This window comes from Strix uralensis, chromosome 13 (genome assembly GCF_047716275.1).
Source record: "Strix uralensis isolate ZFMK-TIS-50842 chromosome 13, bStrUra1, whole genome shotgun sequence".
Classification (NCBI taxonomy): Eukaryota; Metazoa; Chordata; class Aves; order Strigiformes; family Strigidae; genus Strix; species Strix uralensis.
In genome coordinates this window covers 11273654-11292328 of record NC_133984.1, presented here as the reverse complement: position 1 = coordinate 11292328, position 18675 = coordinate 11273654, and the positions used below count along the sequence as shown (strand labels likewise).

Sequence of the window (18675 nt, the reverse complement as noted above, 5' to 3'; positions counted from 1 at the left end):
GGCAGGGCAAGCCCTTATTCTGGGGCAGAAAGGCATCACCCCTTCAAGAGGGCACTAGGCACGGCAGTGTGGGCAGCCGGCGGTGATGCCAGCATTACTGGGATGGGCCACTGGCTGCCAGGCAGGGCTGGCCCCTCTGCTCGCACCGCAGCGAGGCGGCTGCCGTTGGAGATGTGCTGCAGAGTGCCGGCATTTCCATGGAAACCTGGCCTGATGTGGGTCTTTCATCTTGGTTCCTCCCTTAGCCTGTCACTAAACGGGCACCCGGTGGCTGCACGGGAGGGCCCCCGGTCCGCAGTCCTGGGGCTGCCGGGTGGACCACAGGGGCCAGCGGCTGGGGCAGCACTGAATGGGACTGTGGGTCAGGGTTCAGGGTGGGCAGCCATCCCCCCCACCCAGACACCTGAGCCCCCAGGGAGCAGTTCTGCCCATCGTCATGGAAAAGCCCAGGGGAAGGCAGCCCCCATGCTCTGGGAAGGAGTCCCACCAGCCCATCAGAGTCCCATCACAGCTCAGCTCTGCTGGTCCCCATCCCAGGATCTCCACAGCATCCCTGGCCTTGGTGGCATGGCACAGCACCTTCCCCACCCTCTCCATCCGTCCCATGGCAAGGGACCTGCTGCCATCCCAGGCTGGTGCCCCCAGGCCATGCCCAGCTCCAGGAGCCAGGGCACAGGCTGGCAGGGGCTGCAGGACCCCCACATTGGGCAGCACCGGGGGTGATGGTGGGGCCGGCACAGGGGTTGGAGCACAGTGCTGAGCAGGGTGACATGTGCCAGTGGCACTGCAGCTGCAAGGGGCCCCTGGGAGAGCAGGGCAGAGCCCCCCCCACACAGCGCCCTGCCTGTCCCCCCCCCTGCCCCCCGACCCCCCTGGCTCGGGGCCTCGGCCCTGGCTCCACTGCCTGCATGCTGCCTGGAGGCGATTCAGGCCCCATGCCTGGTTTCCATGGCAACTCCAGTTGAAATTACGTTAAAAAGAAATGAAACCAGCAGCTTTTCTGGTTGGCAAGCAGGGGGAGGGGAGCTGGGCTAGGAAACGCGGGGTGTGGGGGGGAATTCGGTAGGAGGGGGCTGTGGGACAGATGAGGTTCTACATCGGGTCCCAGTGCTGGGGGGGGCCCAGCAGGGCTGGCGGCATGCGGGGATCCGCCCACTGTGGCCCCCAGTGTTGGCAATCCCGGGTCACACCGTGCTGGCTTGCATGCATGCTGTGCTGGGGGTCCAGCACCCTGACCTGCTGGGGTGATACTGGGGTCTTCCTGCTGCCTCTGCAGAGTGGGTGCCAGGGACATGGGGACCGTCTGGACCCTCTGCCAGCAGGCACGGCCATGGCCAGGGTGGCTCTGAGCCAGCACAGGGCACCCCACCCAGCCTGGGAGCCCCCGGCCCCTGCATGCTCCAAGAAGAGGCGAGACACACCGCTATTAAAAATATCACTTCTGTTTTATTTGGAATTTGTTACTCTGCGCAGGTGACAGGGTATAAATACATTCTCCAACGAGCATCCTCACCCTCAGCCCTGCCCAAGGGGTTGGGGGCCAGGGCAGGGTGCAGGGCCAGGGCAGGGGGGGACGCTCTGACCCCAGGCAGTAGGGCCAGCCGGCACCGGTGCGTCACGGCCGCCAGCGTGGGCAGCGTCTGCCAGCCGGACCGTCTTGCACAGGGACGGGGTACGGTGTCCCCACAAGGACCCGTCCTTTCCTCCTGCCTCCCCAGGCCCCGGGTGCCAGCGCCCACTGTGGAGGGCTGAGACTGGGGTGCCCTGTGTGGGCTCCTGGGCAGCTCCTTCTCCATGCCCACCTGCACCAAAGCCCCTCACCTTGAGCCCTGCTACCCGCAGCTGCGTGCAGTTTGGTGGCCACCAAGAGCCCAGCGGGTGCCCCAGCCCCGGGGGTGGGTGCTCCCAGCCCCATGCAGGCTGCATCACCCCCAGCAGCCCCGCTCGAGCAGACGCCCAGGTGTCTATCCCGGCGGCATGCCCTGGATCCCAGAGCTGGGGTCACTCTACGACAGGGGAAAAGGCCCCAGCGGGAGCGAAGTGGGAGGCAGAGTCGCTGTCGGTGCACGGCTCACCCTGCTCGGCCAGCCCCGCAGCGCTGCCCACCCCTGCCACAGGGCTCAGCTTTCAGGCAGCTGTGCGGGCAGGGAGGGCACAGCGTGGCCTGGGGCAGTGGTGAAGGGACGTGGGCTGCTCCCACGGGAGCAGGACAGGGTGGGGAGCACTGGGACACTGTGCCGGGGGGCTGCCCTGGGTTGATGGGGGTGGGCAGACGGTGCTCACAGCGGGTGATGCCCATGTGGGGCGGTGGGTGGCACTGGCTGGTGGTGGCAGCGGGGTGGGCCAGGGTGGGGGGTGCTCGCAGGCGGGCCGTCGGGTGGGCTATTTGGCTGAGATACGTGGGCATGGGTGACAGAGGAGGGAGAATATCAAAAATACAAAAGAGGGCGGCCCCGCGGCGCAGGAGGCAGTGCCCTGCCTGGTGCCCGCCCGCGGCAGGTGGGGGCCGCGGGGGGCCGGCACCGCGTGCACACACTGGCTTCTAACTGGCTTTTTATTTTATATCAAGAACACTTGGTTTTAAAATCTTTACAAAGGACAAAACGCGGCGACTCCGTTAGTGTGTAAAGAACTAAAGATCTGCTTAAAAAATGTCTCTGCAAAGAGAAACGACTGACACAAAAGAGATTCTCTGCAGCGCAAAGAGGGGCAGAGGTGCCAAGTCTCCAGCCTGGGGCACCGCTCCCAGGGTCCCCGGGGTCCCCAAGCCCCGGCACCAGCCCCAGCGCCCGCACCCAGCACGAGGCTGAGTCCCCGGACCCTGCCCGCTCCCTCTGCCTATAGCACCATGGCTTGGGGCCACTTCTCAAGACAGTGAAGGAGCCTTTTCCAGGGCACTCGGGATGCCAAGCTGCCTGGAGATGCCCGGGCACTGGCCGAGAGGGATGCCCGGCCCCACGCCTCATCAGTCCCGGGGTGCTCAGCAGGTGGAGCGCTGGGGATGCAATTGCCCCATGGGGAGGCACAGCCCCGATGTGGGGAGCCCCGTGGCTGCTGCCAGCAGGGTCCCCCCGGCCACCCGCACCGGTGCATGGGCACAGGGGCTACACCGTGTCCCCCCTGCACCCCATCAGAGCCCCGGGGTGACCTGCAGGGCCCTCTGGCTGGGAGCCAGGAGAATCAAAGCACTTCTCAAAAGTTAGATAGGAACAAAAGAAAGCGCTGGGGCAAGAGCAGGGCATCTGGCTGTGCCAGGACCCCACAGGTCTCCGGGCTCAGTGCCACACCGTCCGTGGGCGCTGCCCCTCCGTGCGGGGGCTCCGTTGGCCCCACCGGTCCCTCTGCCAGTGTCTGCTGCGTGCGTGTGCGTGCGTGCATGCGTGTGCGCCGGCGGCGGGCAGCTATACCCGGGTGGTGGAGTGTGAGTGTGGGAGCCCCGTGCTGTTGAAGCCGGCAGTGAAGGTGTTGTAGGGGTGCAGGGTCTGCAGCCCCACCAGCGAGTTGGGGATCATGGTGATGGTGTTGGGGGTCATGAGAGGGATGTCGTCCGGAGAGCGGCGCAAGGTGAGGGTGTAGTCGGGCAGAGCAGCCAGGCGCAGGGCGTCGTGGGGCGGCACAGCCTCGCACTCATGGTGCCCCTGGCTCACCTGCAAGGAGGGCATCTCCTCGTCGGGCGCGTGGGCGATGTCGTTGGCAGCACCACGCTGGGGGCTGGGCTGCCGGTGTGTGTCCTGCCGGCGCTTGTCCTTGCGGTAGTAGAGGGCAGCGAAGGCCAGCACGTTGAGGAAGAGGAGGGAGGCGCCCACGGCGATGGTGACGCTCAGCTCAGTGGAGTAGTCACGGGGGCTCTCGAGCAGAGTGCCTGCCTCCTGCTCCGGGCTCCACTTCTCCTTCCCGTTCTCACTGTTGTAGGCGGGTGAGATGGCAGGGCGCTTGGTGGTCCAGATCTTGCCGTTGGGCCGGCGGGTGATGTGGGAGTTCTGCGTGGTGTCAGGTGGCGGCACTTTGGTGGTGGTGGAGGTGTAGTGGAACATATCATGCAGGTTGTACAGGTGGGGGACCAGGTGCTTCCAGAAAGCTACCTTGGTGGCCCGGTAGTGGTCACGTACCCGTGGCTTCAGCCCGATGTGCAGGTACAGCTGGTCGCGGGGGTTGTACTTAGACCAGGCCACCTCCTCAAACCGGTTGGCCTTTGTGTGGATGAACTTGGTGTCCTGGGGGACAGGCTTGTTGGGGTCCCTGCGAAACACAGGCAAAACAGAGCTAGCACTGTGAAAAGCTGGAGACGCAAGGAGGGAAAGGTGGACACAGAGATGGAGGCTGGGGGAACCTTTGCCAGTGGTTGGCGAAAGGTCCTGCATGGCTGGGCAGCACTCAACCCTGGGTCAAGTCTCACCCACGACAACCAGAGCCAACCAACCTCCCCACCCCTGCACTTGGTCAAGTCCTGTCCCAAGGACTGGCCACACTCTCAGCCTCTCACTGTGTGTTGATGCTCTGACCCCAGTGAAGGCACAGCACGCAGACCTCTGTGCACGGGGGCCTCAGTGTCCCACACCAGGCATGACACCCCCCCACCACAGCACACTCCCGAGGGACGCAGACCCCCCGGACACAGCACCTGTTCCCACTCACCCTGTCTTGGCAAAGTTGGTCCAGTAGGTCATCACCACAGCGCTGAGCATGACGTCGTTCTTGGAGAAGTTGCAGGGAAAGAGGTCTGTGGGGCCAATCATGGGGATCCCGAACACATAAGGCACCTCGTCCCCATGGGCCGCGTCAGACCATGCAGGCTTCATCAGGCTCTGGCAGTGGTGGTAGAAGGCGTAGAAGTAGGTGGGGGAGCCATAGCGGGCATGCAGGTCAGCCGTCACCACCGACGGCTCTACCCACTGGTGGTCGGTGAAGAGGGCCACCAGAGTCTTGCGACGTGTCTCGGGGTTGTCCCTGTCGGCCCAGTCCGTGTACATGAACTTGATGGTTTCCCGCAAGGTGTCCTTGCCCTCCGGGTAGCCATACAGGTTGTCTACAAAGTTGGAGACTGAGTAGTCAAAGTCACTGCCCGAGACGCCATCCTCAGGGTCCACCACGCCCTCCACGAACTTCAGCCCCTCGCCCTGGTTGACCCCCAGCATGATATCGTAGTTGAGGAACTCGCCCTGCTCCATCAGGATCTCCGGGTCGTCCGGGATCACATCTCCGTCAATGACCGGCCCGAAGGCCACGTGGTAGCGAGCCGGCTGGATGTCTTGCTCCACCAGCTCCTTGGCACTCTTCTGCCGCAGGCAGTCCACCATGTCCACTGTGTCCAGCACGTTGCAGCCCACCTTGTCAGCCAGCATGCTGGTGTACTTCACGGGCTGGTAGTTCACCGCCCAGCTGGAGAGCGCGGAGCCGCTCTGGATGATGGCTCTCTGGAAGAGACCTGCAAGACAGGCAAGGAGTGGAGGAAGCTCGCAGCGGGGTGAGCGCCGTTCCAACACCCCAGTGCTGCAGTGCAGGATGCAGTGTGGAAAAGGTATCGATGCTCTTGGACCCCTGAAAGGACCCAGCTCCAGCCTGCTCCTAGCCTTGACCCAGGCTGTGCTGAACACTGAGCCGAGCTCACACAGGGGACTCAGCTCAGGGCCACCACAAGGGTGGCAGGGTGACAGTTGGACACGCAGTGGGAGCTCCTGGCAGCAACCAAGGGTTGTTGTGCTCCCTGAGGATCCCATTGCAGGGGATGGCCTGGCATCCCTCTGTCCCAGCGCGGGGAGGAGAGGGGCCATGGTTGCATCACAGCCTGGCCTTGCCGAGCAGCCCGCCCTGACCCTGCCACTTCAAGGACTCCTGAGCCCCTGAGGGGCACATGCTGCCCCTGGCTCAGTGCCATCCTCCAGCCCAGGGTGGCACCGGCTTCACTCAGCAGCCAGGCTGCAGGCTGGCAGCAGCGGGAGGGTTAACGCCTGCCTGGGGACACTTAACCCTGCATGTCCCACCCCACCGCTTTGTCAGGGTCCCCCTCACCCCCCTCCCTGCCGCTTCCTGCCCAGCTGGGGCTGCTCGGTGCCAATCCGGCCCTGCGAGAGCACGCTGCCAGATGCACAAAGAGGGCCTTTCTGCCACCGGGAACACAGAGGGAGTGGACTTTCGCCCTGGAAAACGGGGCCACAAAGGCCCTGGCCCAGGCGGAGGAATGCGTGGCTGCGCTCCAGCCCCATGTCAATGGTGCTTGTGCACAGAATACAAAGGGCGGCGAGGAAGTGGAGCCTCCGGGGCGGTGAAAGGCAGCTGGGCTCGGGGTGCACCCTGGGGTCCCTGCTCTCCAGCCAGTCCTCTGCTGCACCCCAAGCGCTGCCTGCGCCCTCACCAGACCCCAGCACTTGCTCACCACGACGGACTGTCTCAGGTGGTCCCCAAATGGTGCTGGCACAGCAGCATGGTGTCCACAGGACTGCCCCTGGCCCCCTGTAATGCGGAGGCACCTGTGTGAGACCCCCTGTGCGGCCAAGGCTGTGCTGCTCTGCAGGGCAGCATGCACCTTCCTGCAGCAGAAGTGTTTGGAGGCTCCTGGCTCCTGGCCACCATGTCCATAGCTCTTGTCTGCACGCACAGTCCTTGCTCTGCCAAGTACCTGACGTACAGTCCCATGCGCTCGGACAAAGAGAAGTCACAAGCTCTGTTTGTCACCTCCTGATGCCCTAGAAAGCCGTACCCAGTCTACGGGCTGGAGACTGGCCATGGGTTTGCTTGCTCTGCACCATCATCCACGTGCCAAAGAGCCAGGATGGGGGTTCCCTGGCTCCCAGGAGATGCTGTCCCAGCAGCAGCTATTACTCCCTGCCAGCAGCATCGCTTCCCAGACAGAGCCACCGGGCTGGGCTCTGCCCCTGCCTGCCCCTGCCTGGGGAAGCACAGGCAGCTGGTGTCATCAACAGCCGGTTACTTCCCTGATGGAGCCCCTTCACTGTGTCTCTGCATGGCCACATCCTGACCCATGAGGACCTAGTCTGGGAGAGCCCAGACCGGCCACATCCTCTCCCTCCATGTCAGCACCAGCTGAAGCCCAACGAGCATCCCAGGGAGGCATTGCCACCCTGCAGCTCACTCTAGAGCCCTCCAGCCTGCTGGAGCCCAGCCAGGAAGATGCAGCTCTGCCTTCCCTGCCTGATCCACTCTGGGGTGGGTCCTGATGCTCCCTGCATTCTGCAGAGCTGGCTGCCATGGCACAGTGGAGCCAAGCGGTGGGACAGGGCTCTGCTGGAGGGTGCCCAGTGGTGCAGGCTGCCACCAGCTCCTGATTTCCCCTTTGCTTTGCACAGACTGGACACACCTCTGTGGCCGTCTGGGCCAAGGCTTGCTCAAAGCAGGGTGCTGGATGCCTTGTTCAGCTGAGGTCTGAGCATCCCTGGAGCTGGCAGTGAAGGGCAGCAGCCCTCACAGAGCAGGAGATGGGGCAAAGGAAGCACAAGAGGTTTGCCTGGCAGTGACTGACTGCTCCTGCCCTGGTATGGCCGGCTGGGGAGAGAAGCAGCACTTTGGTCCTTGGCGAGGAACCCACCCGCCTACAAGGGCTGAGGCTGGCAGGGGAGCCACGGGTCTCCCCGGCAGCCAGACACAGCGTGCGCTGCACCAGCCTCCAGTGTCTGCCTCTTGCAGCGCCTGGCAGAGCAGGCACAAATTAGCAGCTTCATTAATAGCTCTTGATTACTATGAGTTTTCTTTTGATACCATAAAAACAAACCCGCCTGGTCTGCAGGCTGCATCTCAGCACAGCTTCCCTGCCATGCTTCAAAGCCAGCTGCCCTGTCCCTGGGGAGGTAGGTGCTCTGGTACAGGGGTTTTTTTGAGGTCATTTTATGGCTTTGATGCAACACTGGCTGCAGCACCAAGTGCTCCCCTCCCACCCTCACAGCATTTACAGCCAGCAGCAGCTCCCCTGCCACAGCAGTGAGGGTGCCGGCACCCAACACCGCTGCGATGCAGGGGGCACCACACCACAAGTGTTGGGGCTGGATGAGGCAGCAAAGGACACTGCACGCAGGTGCAGGGTTTAGTGGCAGAAAGCCTAGTGTCACCTGAGAAGTGTTATACTGCTACAACAGTATTTTTTGTGGCTGCAAAGTCGGGGAGCAGCCCCTCCAATCCACCCCCAGCCTCTCCCCATGCTGCTCCCTCCATCCCAGGCCCATACAAGTGGTTGGGGCCACCTGGGCAGCCAAGCACACGGTCCTGCTTCCAAAGAGGTGTCACCATCTGGCCACAAAAAACAGTTTGAAGCCTTGGAGCTGCCTTGCCAGAAGCACCCAATCTCAGAGAGGAGATTCCTGGATGCAGAGCACCTCTCCATGACCCCTGCCTGACTCCTAGGCACTCCCGTGATGGAGAAGAACACCCTACCAAGCATCACAAATGCATTACGCCCAGCATTCCCTCCGTGGCCTTTCACACTCAGTATGGGCAGAGAAAACCCTTTTTCTTCCTGCAGGAGCTTTCAGCCTGTAAAAGACTCCTCACCCCTGTGCCCACACTGCCCAGGGTGCCTGTGCAGGGGCAGGAGGGCACACAGAGCCCCAGGTATCCACACAGGGACGGCACGGCCCCACACAGGCTCCCACAGCTGCAGATCATCCCCTGCTCTGCCCGCTGCTCAGAAACGAGTCCACTATGAGTCTACCCATGCGCCTTTCCTACACACTGCTCAATTTACCATCTAACACAAGAGAAGCATCCTCTAGCTTTAGCCATCAAAAGCATCTCCTGTGGGCTAGAGAGCTGCTGCCTGCTCTGCACAGCTCTGGGTAGCCGGGAATCCTACCCCAGGAACCCCAGAAACGGTGGGGGAAGTCCTGGTCCTGCCCTGCTCTGGCATTGCAACATTGGGAAGTGGCTCTGTAGGTGTTAACTCACATTTTCCATGTTCTTGAACTTATTGTATTGTAATACCTGTTAATATTTGCCCAAGTCACCTGAAGAGGATGGGGCACAGCCCCAGGAACATCCTTCTCAGGAACTGGCACGGAGGGAGCGGGATGACAGAGGGGCTGGCTTCAGGCATCAGGCACTCACGCAGGAGCACGGACTGAGCACCTGTGTCCTGAGTACCCTTGGGTGGCAGGGCAAGGGCTTACCCAGAACAGGCGTATCCTGAGCGGGCAACAGCAGCTCCATACACACTGTCAGAGCCGGATCACTTCAGCTTTACCTGCCTTTTTATTTCTCCCTGCTTCACTCAAATATGGCAGGGCACCGGTGACAGTGACAGCAGAGCCAGCAGGCTGCAGGGCAGTCATGGACGACCAGGGACCACCATGGACTTAATGTGGGAGTGCCCAAACTGCCAGCTTTTGGGAAGCAGCTGCCCACCAGGTCCAGACATTCCTCTGTTGTTGGGTCTGTGCGGCAAACCATCCTCCAGAACTCTGGTCCTTGGGTCACCAAGGGGAGCCCAGCAGTGGGAGAAGCCACCCTGCGAGCAGGAGCACTCTGCACGGGGTGGGTTGGTCCTCTCTGTGCCACGGGCTCCAGTACAGAGGGAACATGGGGCACTGGTGGGCTCCAGAGCCCGCCTGGGATATCCCACCACTCAGGAGGCTCTGGAGTTCCTCTGCATACTCTGAGCCCATGGGCCATGGCAGCATGTCTCAGCCTCTCCGCTTCAGTTTGCTGGCCTGTCCGAGGAGAGGCTGGCAGCCAGCTGTGACCACTGGGCACCTTCATGGGCAGCAGGGATGGACAGCAGGCACAGGCAGCCTGTCAGCCCCACTCTTGTCCCTGGGAAGGGCCATCAGTGGGAAGCAGAGCCCAGCATGGTGATGGGTCTCTGAGTGGGGGTGAGCTCACTGCAGGGCAAGTGGTTTGCCAGAATCAGGCAGGTTTAACCAAAAGGACAGCTGAAAAATCTGGGAGAGGAGAGCTGTTTTGGGCTTGCCTTTGACTCCATGGTGAACTGCCAGCATCCTACGAGCCCTGTGTCAGGTCTGGGCTCAGTGGGGTGGTGTCCTTCACTCCCACCACGAGCACAGGCTCTGTCTCCTCTCACCGCAGCACCTGCAAACCTCCACATCGAATCCTACCAAGCAGACTGTGATGCTGGTGCTGGTGCAGCCACCTTCGCAGCAGCCTGGGCTGAGATCACTCCTGTTTCCAATATTAGGGCAACCAGTCCATCACAGCTCCCAGGGCTGGAGGAAGGCTGCTCAACTTTGCTGGCAGCCTAGCCAGCGCCAGCCTCCTCCCATACTCCCTCCGCCATGCCATCAGCCCTGCTGAGATTCTGAAGGTCTCCTTCATTCCTGTGCGGTTCCCAGGATGTTGAGGAGGGCTGCAGCTCTTTGCAACAGCTCCGAGTGCAATTCTGTGTGTGTCTCTGAAGCGCAGACTCACACCCATGTCCACTGTCCATACACGTCCCCTTCTCCTCTGCACCACGCTTGGGGACACAGCACTGGAAGAGGGCTGCACCCTCATATAAAGCCCCTGTGACAAAGTCCCTGGCAGACTGGTCACCTGTGGACCACAGTTCAGGCTTTGCTCCTGCGATTTCCTTTAGGAACTTTATCAAGAACACCTTTACTCCCATGGTTAATCGTTTTTGCTCAGTGCTTAATGTAAATGTCTTTGCAGTTGGTTTACATGCATGTGCTCTTATGCCAACACAATCTTTTAGTGTAAATAATTCCTTTCTTTATCTAGAGTAAACACTCTGCTGTATTTACATATGTCAATCATATCACTTCCACCTGTATTTTACTAGTTGCAGCACTTCCAGCTCTCCCAGTCTCGCAAGATGGGACCCTCCATCCCTCCCCAGGCTCAGGTCTGGCTTCCCCTCTATTCCAGTAGAAATGCCTTTCCTAGCACTGAGATCTGTGCTCCTGGTGCCCTGCATGATGCCCTACACCCCCTCCACACCTGCACGTGGGCGAGCCCAGGCGCCTGGGCAGGGCGCTGCAGGAGGGGTCCCCACCTCTCCCCACACCCAGGTGCTGGCCCCGGACTGCAGCCCTGCACGCCGGGAGCACCAGCTCCATCCCTGGCTCCCATGTGCTCTCCTGCTGGCCTCTCCCTGTCCACAATGGGAAGGTTTTTGCTTCCTGGCACGAGGTCAGGTTCTCACCAGTGACTCATTAAAAAGCAGCCCTGACTTTGCTAGGGTGGCCAGCAGTACCCAGGTGGGCTCCCTTCCCCAGGTTAGCATCAGCAGGGCGCTTGCTCGCAGCCGCATCCTCGGGCACAGCTGGCACCTACCTTCAGAGTGGTGGGAGAGGGTGAGCAGGCTGACACAGGAGGCACCGATGCCAGAGCCGAAGACGGTGATCCGCAAGGGATCTCCCCCAAAGAAGGCGATGTTCTCGCTGACCCAGCGCAGTGCCTGTATCTGGTCCAGCAGCCCGTAATTGCCCTTGGCAGCCTGGTCCCCTGTGCTCAGGAACCCTGCGGGCAAAGGGGAGCCCGATTAGGGATGAGGAAGCAGGGGGTGTTCTGACCTCTCACGCCATTTCCCCAGGCCTACGGGAGCTTCTATGGGACCCTGTCCCACCACAACATGAGACTCCACTACCAAGATTGTCCTGTGAGTGCTAAGCTGGAGCAGGGACATCACTGAGCTCCAGCCACCCTCTGCACAGCACAGAGGAGCAAAAGGCAGCGAGTGCAGCTGCAAGCCCTGTGGATCCTCTGCAGCCAATTGCAAGCAGTGACAGGGTGATGGGCACAAAGCCCTGTCCTACCTGGGCCACCACCTGTGCTAATAACAGGTCAAGATGTCTCACGCATGCTCCAAGGAAAGCTGAGAAAGCCTCAGTGGCTGCAGGCAGGCTGAATGCGTGCACAGCCAATGCTTTCCATGGACTAGCGTGGCTTGGAGGAGGCTCTATAAATGTAAGGAGGTGGGCTGGGCAGACAGGAACCGACTGCAGCTTAAAATACAAAGGCTCTCAGTGAGGAAGATGCTGAGAAATGCTTTCAATAGCAAAGGGAACACACGAGATAAGCTATCAGTGTTTCATTTGCTTTGACTCAAACCAGGAAGCCAAAACCATGGTTGTAAGGTAAAATCCAGGTGGGTAACCCCGACGGCAGGGAGCGGCACTGGCGCTGCTCCAGCACTGGAGGTGCTCTGGCTAGACATGCTGTAGCACTTCAATGGAGATGACAATGGCACCGTTTAAGTTTTATTTCATATTGTGACTTATGTCTCTTAAATTTGCACTTATCCATCTCAAAGGCCTGACTATTAATATTGAAAGGTCTTGAATAGGCTTGTTTTTACTGAAAAGCCTATTTTCTACCAGGTAACTGCCATCTTCCCCAAGAGACTATGGGGTCTGGAGTCGGTCAAAGGAATGTACTGCCTCAGGTACCGGCTGGGAGCCCAGCTGCCCAGGGAGAGCCAGGGATGGCCAGGAAGAGAGCTGGCCCTGCCAGCATCTTGGCTGGGAAGGAGCTCTCCCCAAACTTCTGCACTTCTCCCTGCTGCTAAGGGAGGCAGCAGTGATGCTCCAGACAAATCTGTGTCCCAGCCTCTGGGGGACTGCACTTCCTTTTGTCCCTATGTCCTCATTTCACCTCTCTAGGTCACCAGTGCTCATAAAATGGGACTGCCACCCTCCTCTATATGGCACTTGACACCCTGCGGTGACCCCCTCTGCAGACAGCCAGGCCAGAGTCGGTGGCTGCAGGGGTCCCCGCAGCTCAACCAGCTCGGAGGCAGCCCATGCCCCGGGGAGGGAGAGCTGCCAGGTCCCCGGGGCAGTCAGGCAGTACCCGCTGGCAGCTCACCGCTCCAAGCCCTCTGAGGAGGAGATGCTGAGCAAACACATTTATTATTTATTTATGTAACCGCAGACCAATATTTGCTTTCAGCTGAGCCAGGTTGTGTAAATGAGCCTGGGGGGGGGGGGAGGGGTGGTGGTGGTGGTGCCAGGAGCCAGACCATGCTGTGACTGCCTGCTGTGGGCACTGCCATGTGGCACCCCACTCGGTGACCAGGGCAGAGGGCAGGGGCAGTGCCTGCAGCGCAGCCCCCATCCTGCTGGGCCCCATGCTCCCCCCCACCCCTTTCCCGGCTGGTTCAAGCCCGGTCAGCCATGGGGCCTCTTCCCACTGCTGGCAGCACAGCCCATACCAAGCACTCCAACGCGGTAGTTCAGGGTGATGACAATCACGTTCCCGTAGCTGGCCAGGACGCTGCCATCTATCATGTTCCCCGTGCCCTCCATGTACGAGCCGCCGTGGATATACACCATCACCGGCTTGGCCCCGCTGTCCCGGATGTCTGGAAGGAGAGGCAGTTAAACACAGGACCCTGCCAATGGCCGCAGCACCCTGCCCGACAGGCAGACAAAGGACGAGGGCAATGCCAGCTGCCAGGACCAGGGAGGGGGCTTAGGAGCCAAACCCAGCGCTCCCCTGGGGGCCACAGCGTGGACCTCCAAAGCCGACCGCTACCGAACCAACCCCACCAGCCCCTCTCTGGGTGGCAGCAGCTGCTGCACTGTCCCCACACTGCTGTCCCCTCAGGGGTCTCAGAACATGTGGGAGAGATGCTGGCTGGACCCAGCTGCTCTCCCCAGAGTCGGGCTCTGGCCGCATGTGGAAGCCAGACCAGCGGCACCTCCATTGTGGGACGGAGTTGCAGAGTCCAGCCCTGGGATGCAGCCCCATGTCCCATTTTTGGCTGGACCCAAGCCCTCGGCTCCGGGAGTCCCAGAAGCTGGCATTGCAGGGGGGCAGGGATGGGGGTGTGCAGGACCTGGAAGGCGGGGGGGGCACTGGTGGGTGCTCCAATGTCTGACTCTCCCGCCCCCCCCTTTCCATCCCCCTGGAAAGGCAGAAACCTGCCAGCTGCCTGGATGTGAACCCATGGCACCCCAGTGCCCAGACACAGACATGGTGATGAGGCAGACAGTGTGTGCACGTGTGCGTGTCAGGGAAGTGAGCACGGTGTCCGGATAAGGACAGGGCATGAGGCATGGAGTGAGGATGGGGAATGGCACCCTGAGGGCCGGGGAGAAAGGACTGTGGGAGCCTAGGGGATAGGGAGCAGCCACACTCCCTCTCTTGACTGGTCCTGTCCAGGGAACATCCTGCCCCTTCTGCCCCACTGGCCTGGGATCCCTCATGGAGCCGAGCCCAGGTGCGAGGGAAGAACACCCATGCTTGGCTCCTGGTACATCTTGCCCATGTTACACGGAGGAGACAGTTGCATCCATCGTGGAGACGGTGCCAGGTCCCACATGCCTGTGGTGCCCAATCCTCTCCTGGGTTGGCGAGCCAGCATCGATGGACTTTGTCCTCCCTCATGCTCACCCACACCCAGAGCATTGCTCGGGAGGGCTGACATCGTCTGCTGGGGCTGCTCGGCCCCGGCTGCCCCAGCCGGCCACTGCTCCCTGTCTGCCTCCCTCACCAGTGCGCTGTGCCGTCCCGGCAGCCACCCCACCATGGTCCCCACGGGGCTGGGACTCACAGGGCACAGCCACACCAACTCAGCAGGGATGCCTGGCCAAGACGGACATGCTCCCTTGCACCCACCTAACCCCTGTGCACGTCCACTCCTCCCCACAGCTTGCCCACCGCAGGCAGCTGCAGGATGGGCTGATGGGTGCCTCTGGCCATCCCCACCTCCAGCTGTGGCCTGTGGTATAGCTAAGGGTGGCCTCCCTTCTGCATAGAAAACCTCTTCCCTCCAGGAGAATGAGGATATGGCAAAACCTGTGATGGCTCTTTTCATGTCACCAGGATGCAGCCAGGCAAATGCACAAACCTGGGGAGCAAAAAGTGCTCATGGTTCCTCTGGGACAGACATTGCCTCTGCAGCAGAGCTACGGCAGGACAACTCTTCCCAGGGCCACCTGCTTGAAATGCAAAGGGCAGAAACATTGGTGCCTGTGCCTGTGGCCTCTCATCCCTGCTACACACTCCCACCAACACACAAAGGGACATCCTTGCAGCAGAATGGCAGCAATGTGCGGAGACGTACCAGGGAATAAACAGCTCCTAATAGCTGCAGCGCATTTTAGTGTGTGAGGATTTAACACAGTCGAGTCAGGCTGAATGCCAGTTTACACCCTGGTACAAGAGATCCTGGGGCACAGGTTAGTGGGAGAAAACAATGGGGTTTTGGTACTGCCAAGGAAAAAGCTTTTCATCTGTTTCCCAGATCCTAAACGCCATCTGCCAGGCCATGCTCGAGCTGCCCTGGGACTCCTGCACACCATGAGGTTTTACTGTCTTCGGCATGTTAGGGCTGCACCCTGGCCGACCCTTCCTCCTGCCTCCTCTTCACATCCCTTCAGCCAAACACACCAACTCCACACCCTGCAGATGAACAACGCTGTTTTACTAAAAATAGCTTATTCTGCAGCCTGCTTAGCCCTGGCGTACAGAATCCCATCTACTTGAAAGCCCACTCGCTCTGCCTTGGCTGGTGCTGCTGCTCTGGTTGCAAGCAAGACCTTGCTTGCGTTGGGTGGAGAAGGAGAGAAGTTAACAGAAACCACGTCTGAGAGGATCTCGGGTCTCCTGGGCACAGCCAGGTACCCTGCGGGTGCAAAGGGTGCCATGCTGCTGGCATGGCCACCCTGCAGCAGTGCCCGCAGCGGGGCTGGGCAAGGGTGGAGGGGGAGGTCGCTGGCTCCCAGCTGCATGTCACCGACTCCGGAGGTATGAGGCTGGAGGTGGGATGTGACCGGGCTCGGGGTGAAATGGGCCCAGGTGCCCGAGGGCTCCTCTCCTCCCAAGCTGCCATGCTTCCTCCCTGCCCTCGCTCAAGCGGAGCGGGAGCAAACTTCTCCTAAAGCAAAAAAAACCCCATGAGCTTCCCCCCCCTGTCCCGAGGAGGGGAAGGGCCTGGGCGCCCTGCACAGCCGGCCAGCCTGCCCCCCGCCCCGCGCAGCTGCCCGGCACGGCAGACGGACACACACAGGGCTCCCTGGGGATGGCAGCGGATGGCGGGCAAACGGAGTTGCTTTTGCGTGTCATGCAGTGGCAGGCTCGAGCACAGAAATACCTTCGTCTTCATCACCGTCATTATCCGCTAAGTCCTCGCCCTGTTTCTTAGCGCTGGCTCCTAGGGACCAAACACGAGGAGACAGAACAAAAAGGAAAACAAAAGGAAACAAAAACAAAACAAAACAAAAAAAAAACAACAAAAGAGAATTCAAAAATAGCATGATAGCAGAGACAGTGGGGCCAGGCTTGCGCCCCACAGCACTGCTGGCTACTCACACTGCACCTCTCCCAGAGCCAGGGCGGCGCAGGGCGTGGGCAGAGCTGCCCCAGGAGCTGCGCCAGGATGCCGCTTCACCTGGACCCCTTCCCAGGTCCTCCCCAGGGAGCGCCAGGGTGGCAGGGAGGAGGAGAGTGGGTCTGGGACAGCATCAGCACCGGCGGCGAATCGGTCTCTCAAAGCACTTGCTGATCCTCCTGCATCCCAGCCTGGCCCCCGCCTGCTTGCGCACCCTCGGCTCCCTGTGCCAGAGCAGGGCTCCCTCTCCTACTGTCCAGGTGCAAGCAGGAGCCCTGCTCCCAGCTCTGCTGTCACCAGGGACAACCATCCCCTGCCACCAGCAGAGCCCACATGAAGGGTTGCCCTGGGTAGCCACTGACCACCAGCCAGGGTCCTGCCCGTCACCCCCACACGGTGCACGGCCCTTTGTAGTGCCTGGCACAGCTACGCCGCAAACCACCAGTGCTGCAGCGCGAGACCACCACGGCACACTGCAGGGAGCCATCGTGATGGGTGCTTGCCTGTGCTGCTCGGCTCTGTCCTGTACCAACTCCCTTCTTAAAAGACTAGTTGCATAGTTCACTGAGGATTGCAAAGGCACCGACCAGCTTGCCCTGACCAAGGCAATACCCTAAAAATATCAGTTTCTGTAACATCCTGAATGCCTTCCAGTCATTGCATGGCCCTTAGCAAATGCGTGGTGCCAGGGCATGGGCCAGAACAGCAGTCTCAGCCTGGCACTGTGGGATGCTGTTGTGAGCAGTGTGCACCAAGCACGGTGCTTCCTGAGCTCCATGCAGCCAACGTGGGCTAGGAGAGGTGGCCTGTGGGCTGGTGGGGGGGCAGATGCAGCACAGACCTGGACCGAGGACCTATTTCTGCAAAGGGCTGTGTGCCCTTGTGGGCACAAAGCTGAGTGGTGCCATCCCTGCACCCTGCAGTCCCGAATTTCAGGAAGAGGCTGTACTTGGAGCTGCAGATCAGCACCTGCGGTCCTCTGCTCCCTAATGCCTGCATCAAAAAAGTTCCCTGGGTGATGGTGACCTCAGGGGTGACAGCAGGGTTTCCCCCAGGCAGGACTGCCTGCACTGTGCCTGTGCTGTCCAGTGACCTCCCCCAGATGCTCAGGGCGCTGAGGTCCTGCCAGGCCCTTCTATCTCCACTGCAGCAAGGGTTTTGCACAGCCTCCATCAAGGTTCCCACAAGTGAGGGGCGGCTCTGTGGCTGGATGAAACTATGACAAAATGAGCACAAAACTGGCTAGGAAGACAAAACTGGGGAGTCATCCTCACTGCCACTCTGGGAGTGGGATCCCGCAGGTGACATGGGTGCTGGATAATAAAGATGGCAGCATGGAGAGGGGAAAAAGTCTGGAGGAGCAACAACCAGAAGTCTAGAAAAATCCAGCAGGTAAGAGAAGTTTGCAGGAGGCTGGATTATGCAAATCCTGGGAGCAGAGGAGTGATGAGAGCTACAGCACCATCCCAACACATGAAAGGCCCCTGCAACATGGTGAGGTGGAAGAGCAACTCCCTCTCCACTGTGCAGAGCACAGGCAGGCCCAGAGCTACATGAGGCAGGTTGAAGCTGGATGAGAAGAAAACCTTCCTGGCGGAAAGGGCAGGAAAGCACTTGAAGAGGTGGCCTGGAGAGGTGTTCAAGACCAGGTGAGACACAGCACCAGGAAGAGGTGAGGTAGAGCTGCTCCTGCCTGGGGCAGGGATGGATCGGCTGTCTCCAGAGCCACCCTGATTTTCTCCAACTTGGAGTTCACCTCCTGACCTACCCCCTCCGTGACCTAGCCCTGCCTCCTTGCCCCCTGCTCCACGACCTAGCCATCCCCTGAGCTCCTCATATCATTCTCCTGTTTTCACCCAATGTCACCTCATCTCTGCCACCTCTTGCCCCAGCACCCCAGCATCCCCCCTTCCTCCTGCGTCCTTCCTGCACGCTCCCTCCCCAGACCACCTGCCAGCTGCACATTCGGCTGGGTGCGTGTGGCTGCCCAGCCTGTTTGCAGGAGGCTGCAAGCTTGACCTACTGCATCTTCATCAGGAAGAGCTGCAAGCTCAGAAAGCACTTAAATGACGAAGTACTCATGCAATATTTGCTAACTGGTGCGATGTGCCAACCTCCTTGGTACTGCTCAGGGATAGGGATTTTTCTCTAAGGAAGACCACAGGCAGCGAGTTCATCTGCACCGTGCTTTGGAGCTGGGAAGCCAGTCACAGGCAGCTAGAGATTCCCTTCCACTGCTGAGGGCCCTGGTGCCGTTAAAGCCCTGGGACTGGCCAGACTGCAGCCCTCCAGCCTGGTGTCCTTCAGGGGACAAAGGTCTCCATGCAGACAGGAATGAAGGCACCAGCTATGAGGAGCTGTCAGACTATAAGAGAGGGCAGTGGACAACACCCCTGTTATCTGAGCAACTGTCCTGGCTGAGCAGGGAGGGATCCAGCTGG

The 18675-nt window shown here is 60.5% G+C and overlaps 1 protein-coding gene across 5 annotated transcripts in view; it reads right to left on the bottom strand.

Moving 5' to 3' along the window:
• Window positions 1-1425: 1425 nt before the first annotated feature.
• The window catches only part of NLGN3 (neuroligin 3), a 42161-nt gene continuing 24911 nt past the window's right edge, over window positions 1426-18675 (bottom strand). For 4 of the 5 annotated variants that reach the window (XM_074882621.1, XM_074882624.1, XM_074882622.1 and 1 more), the window contains 5 exons: window positions 15998-16057; window positions 13112-13261; window positions 11233-11418; window positions 4636-5425; window positions 1426-4239 (listed from right to left, as the gene is read on the bottom strand). In XM_074882621.1, the coding sequence (XP_074738722.1) occupies window positions 3402-4239; window positions 4636-5425; window positions 11233-11418; window positions 13112-13261; window positions 15998-16057 (2024 nt within the window). In that variant the 3' untranslated portion in view covers window positions 1426-3401. The remainder of the gene's footprint in view (window positions 4240-4635; window positions 5426-11232; window positions 11419-13111; window positions 13262-15997; window positions 16058-18675) is intronic. The other variant, XM_074882626.1, reaches the window with a different exon arrangement.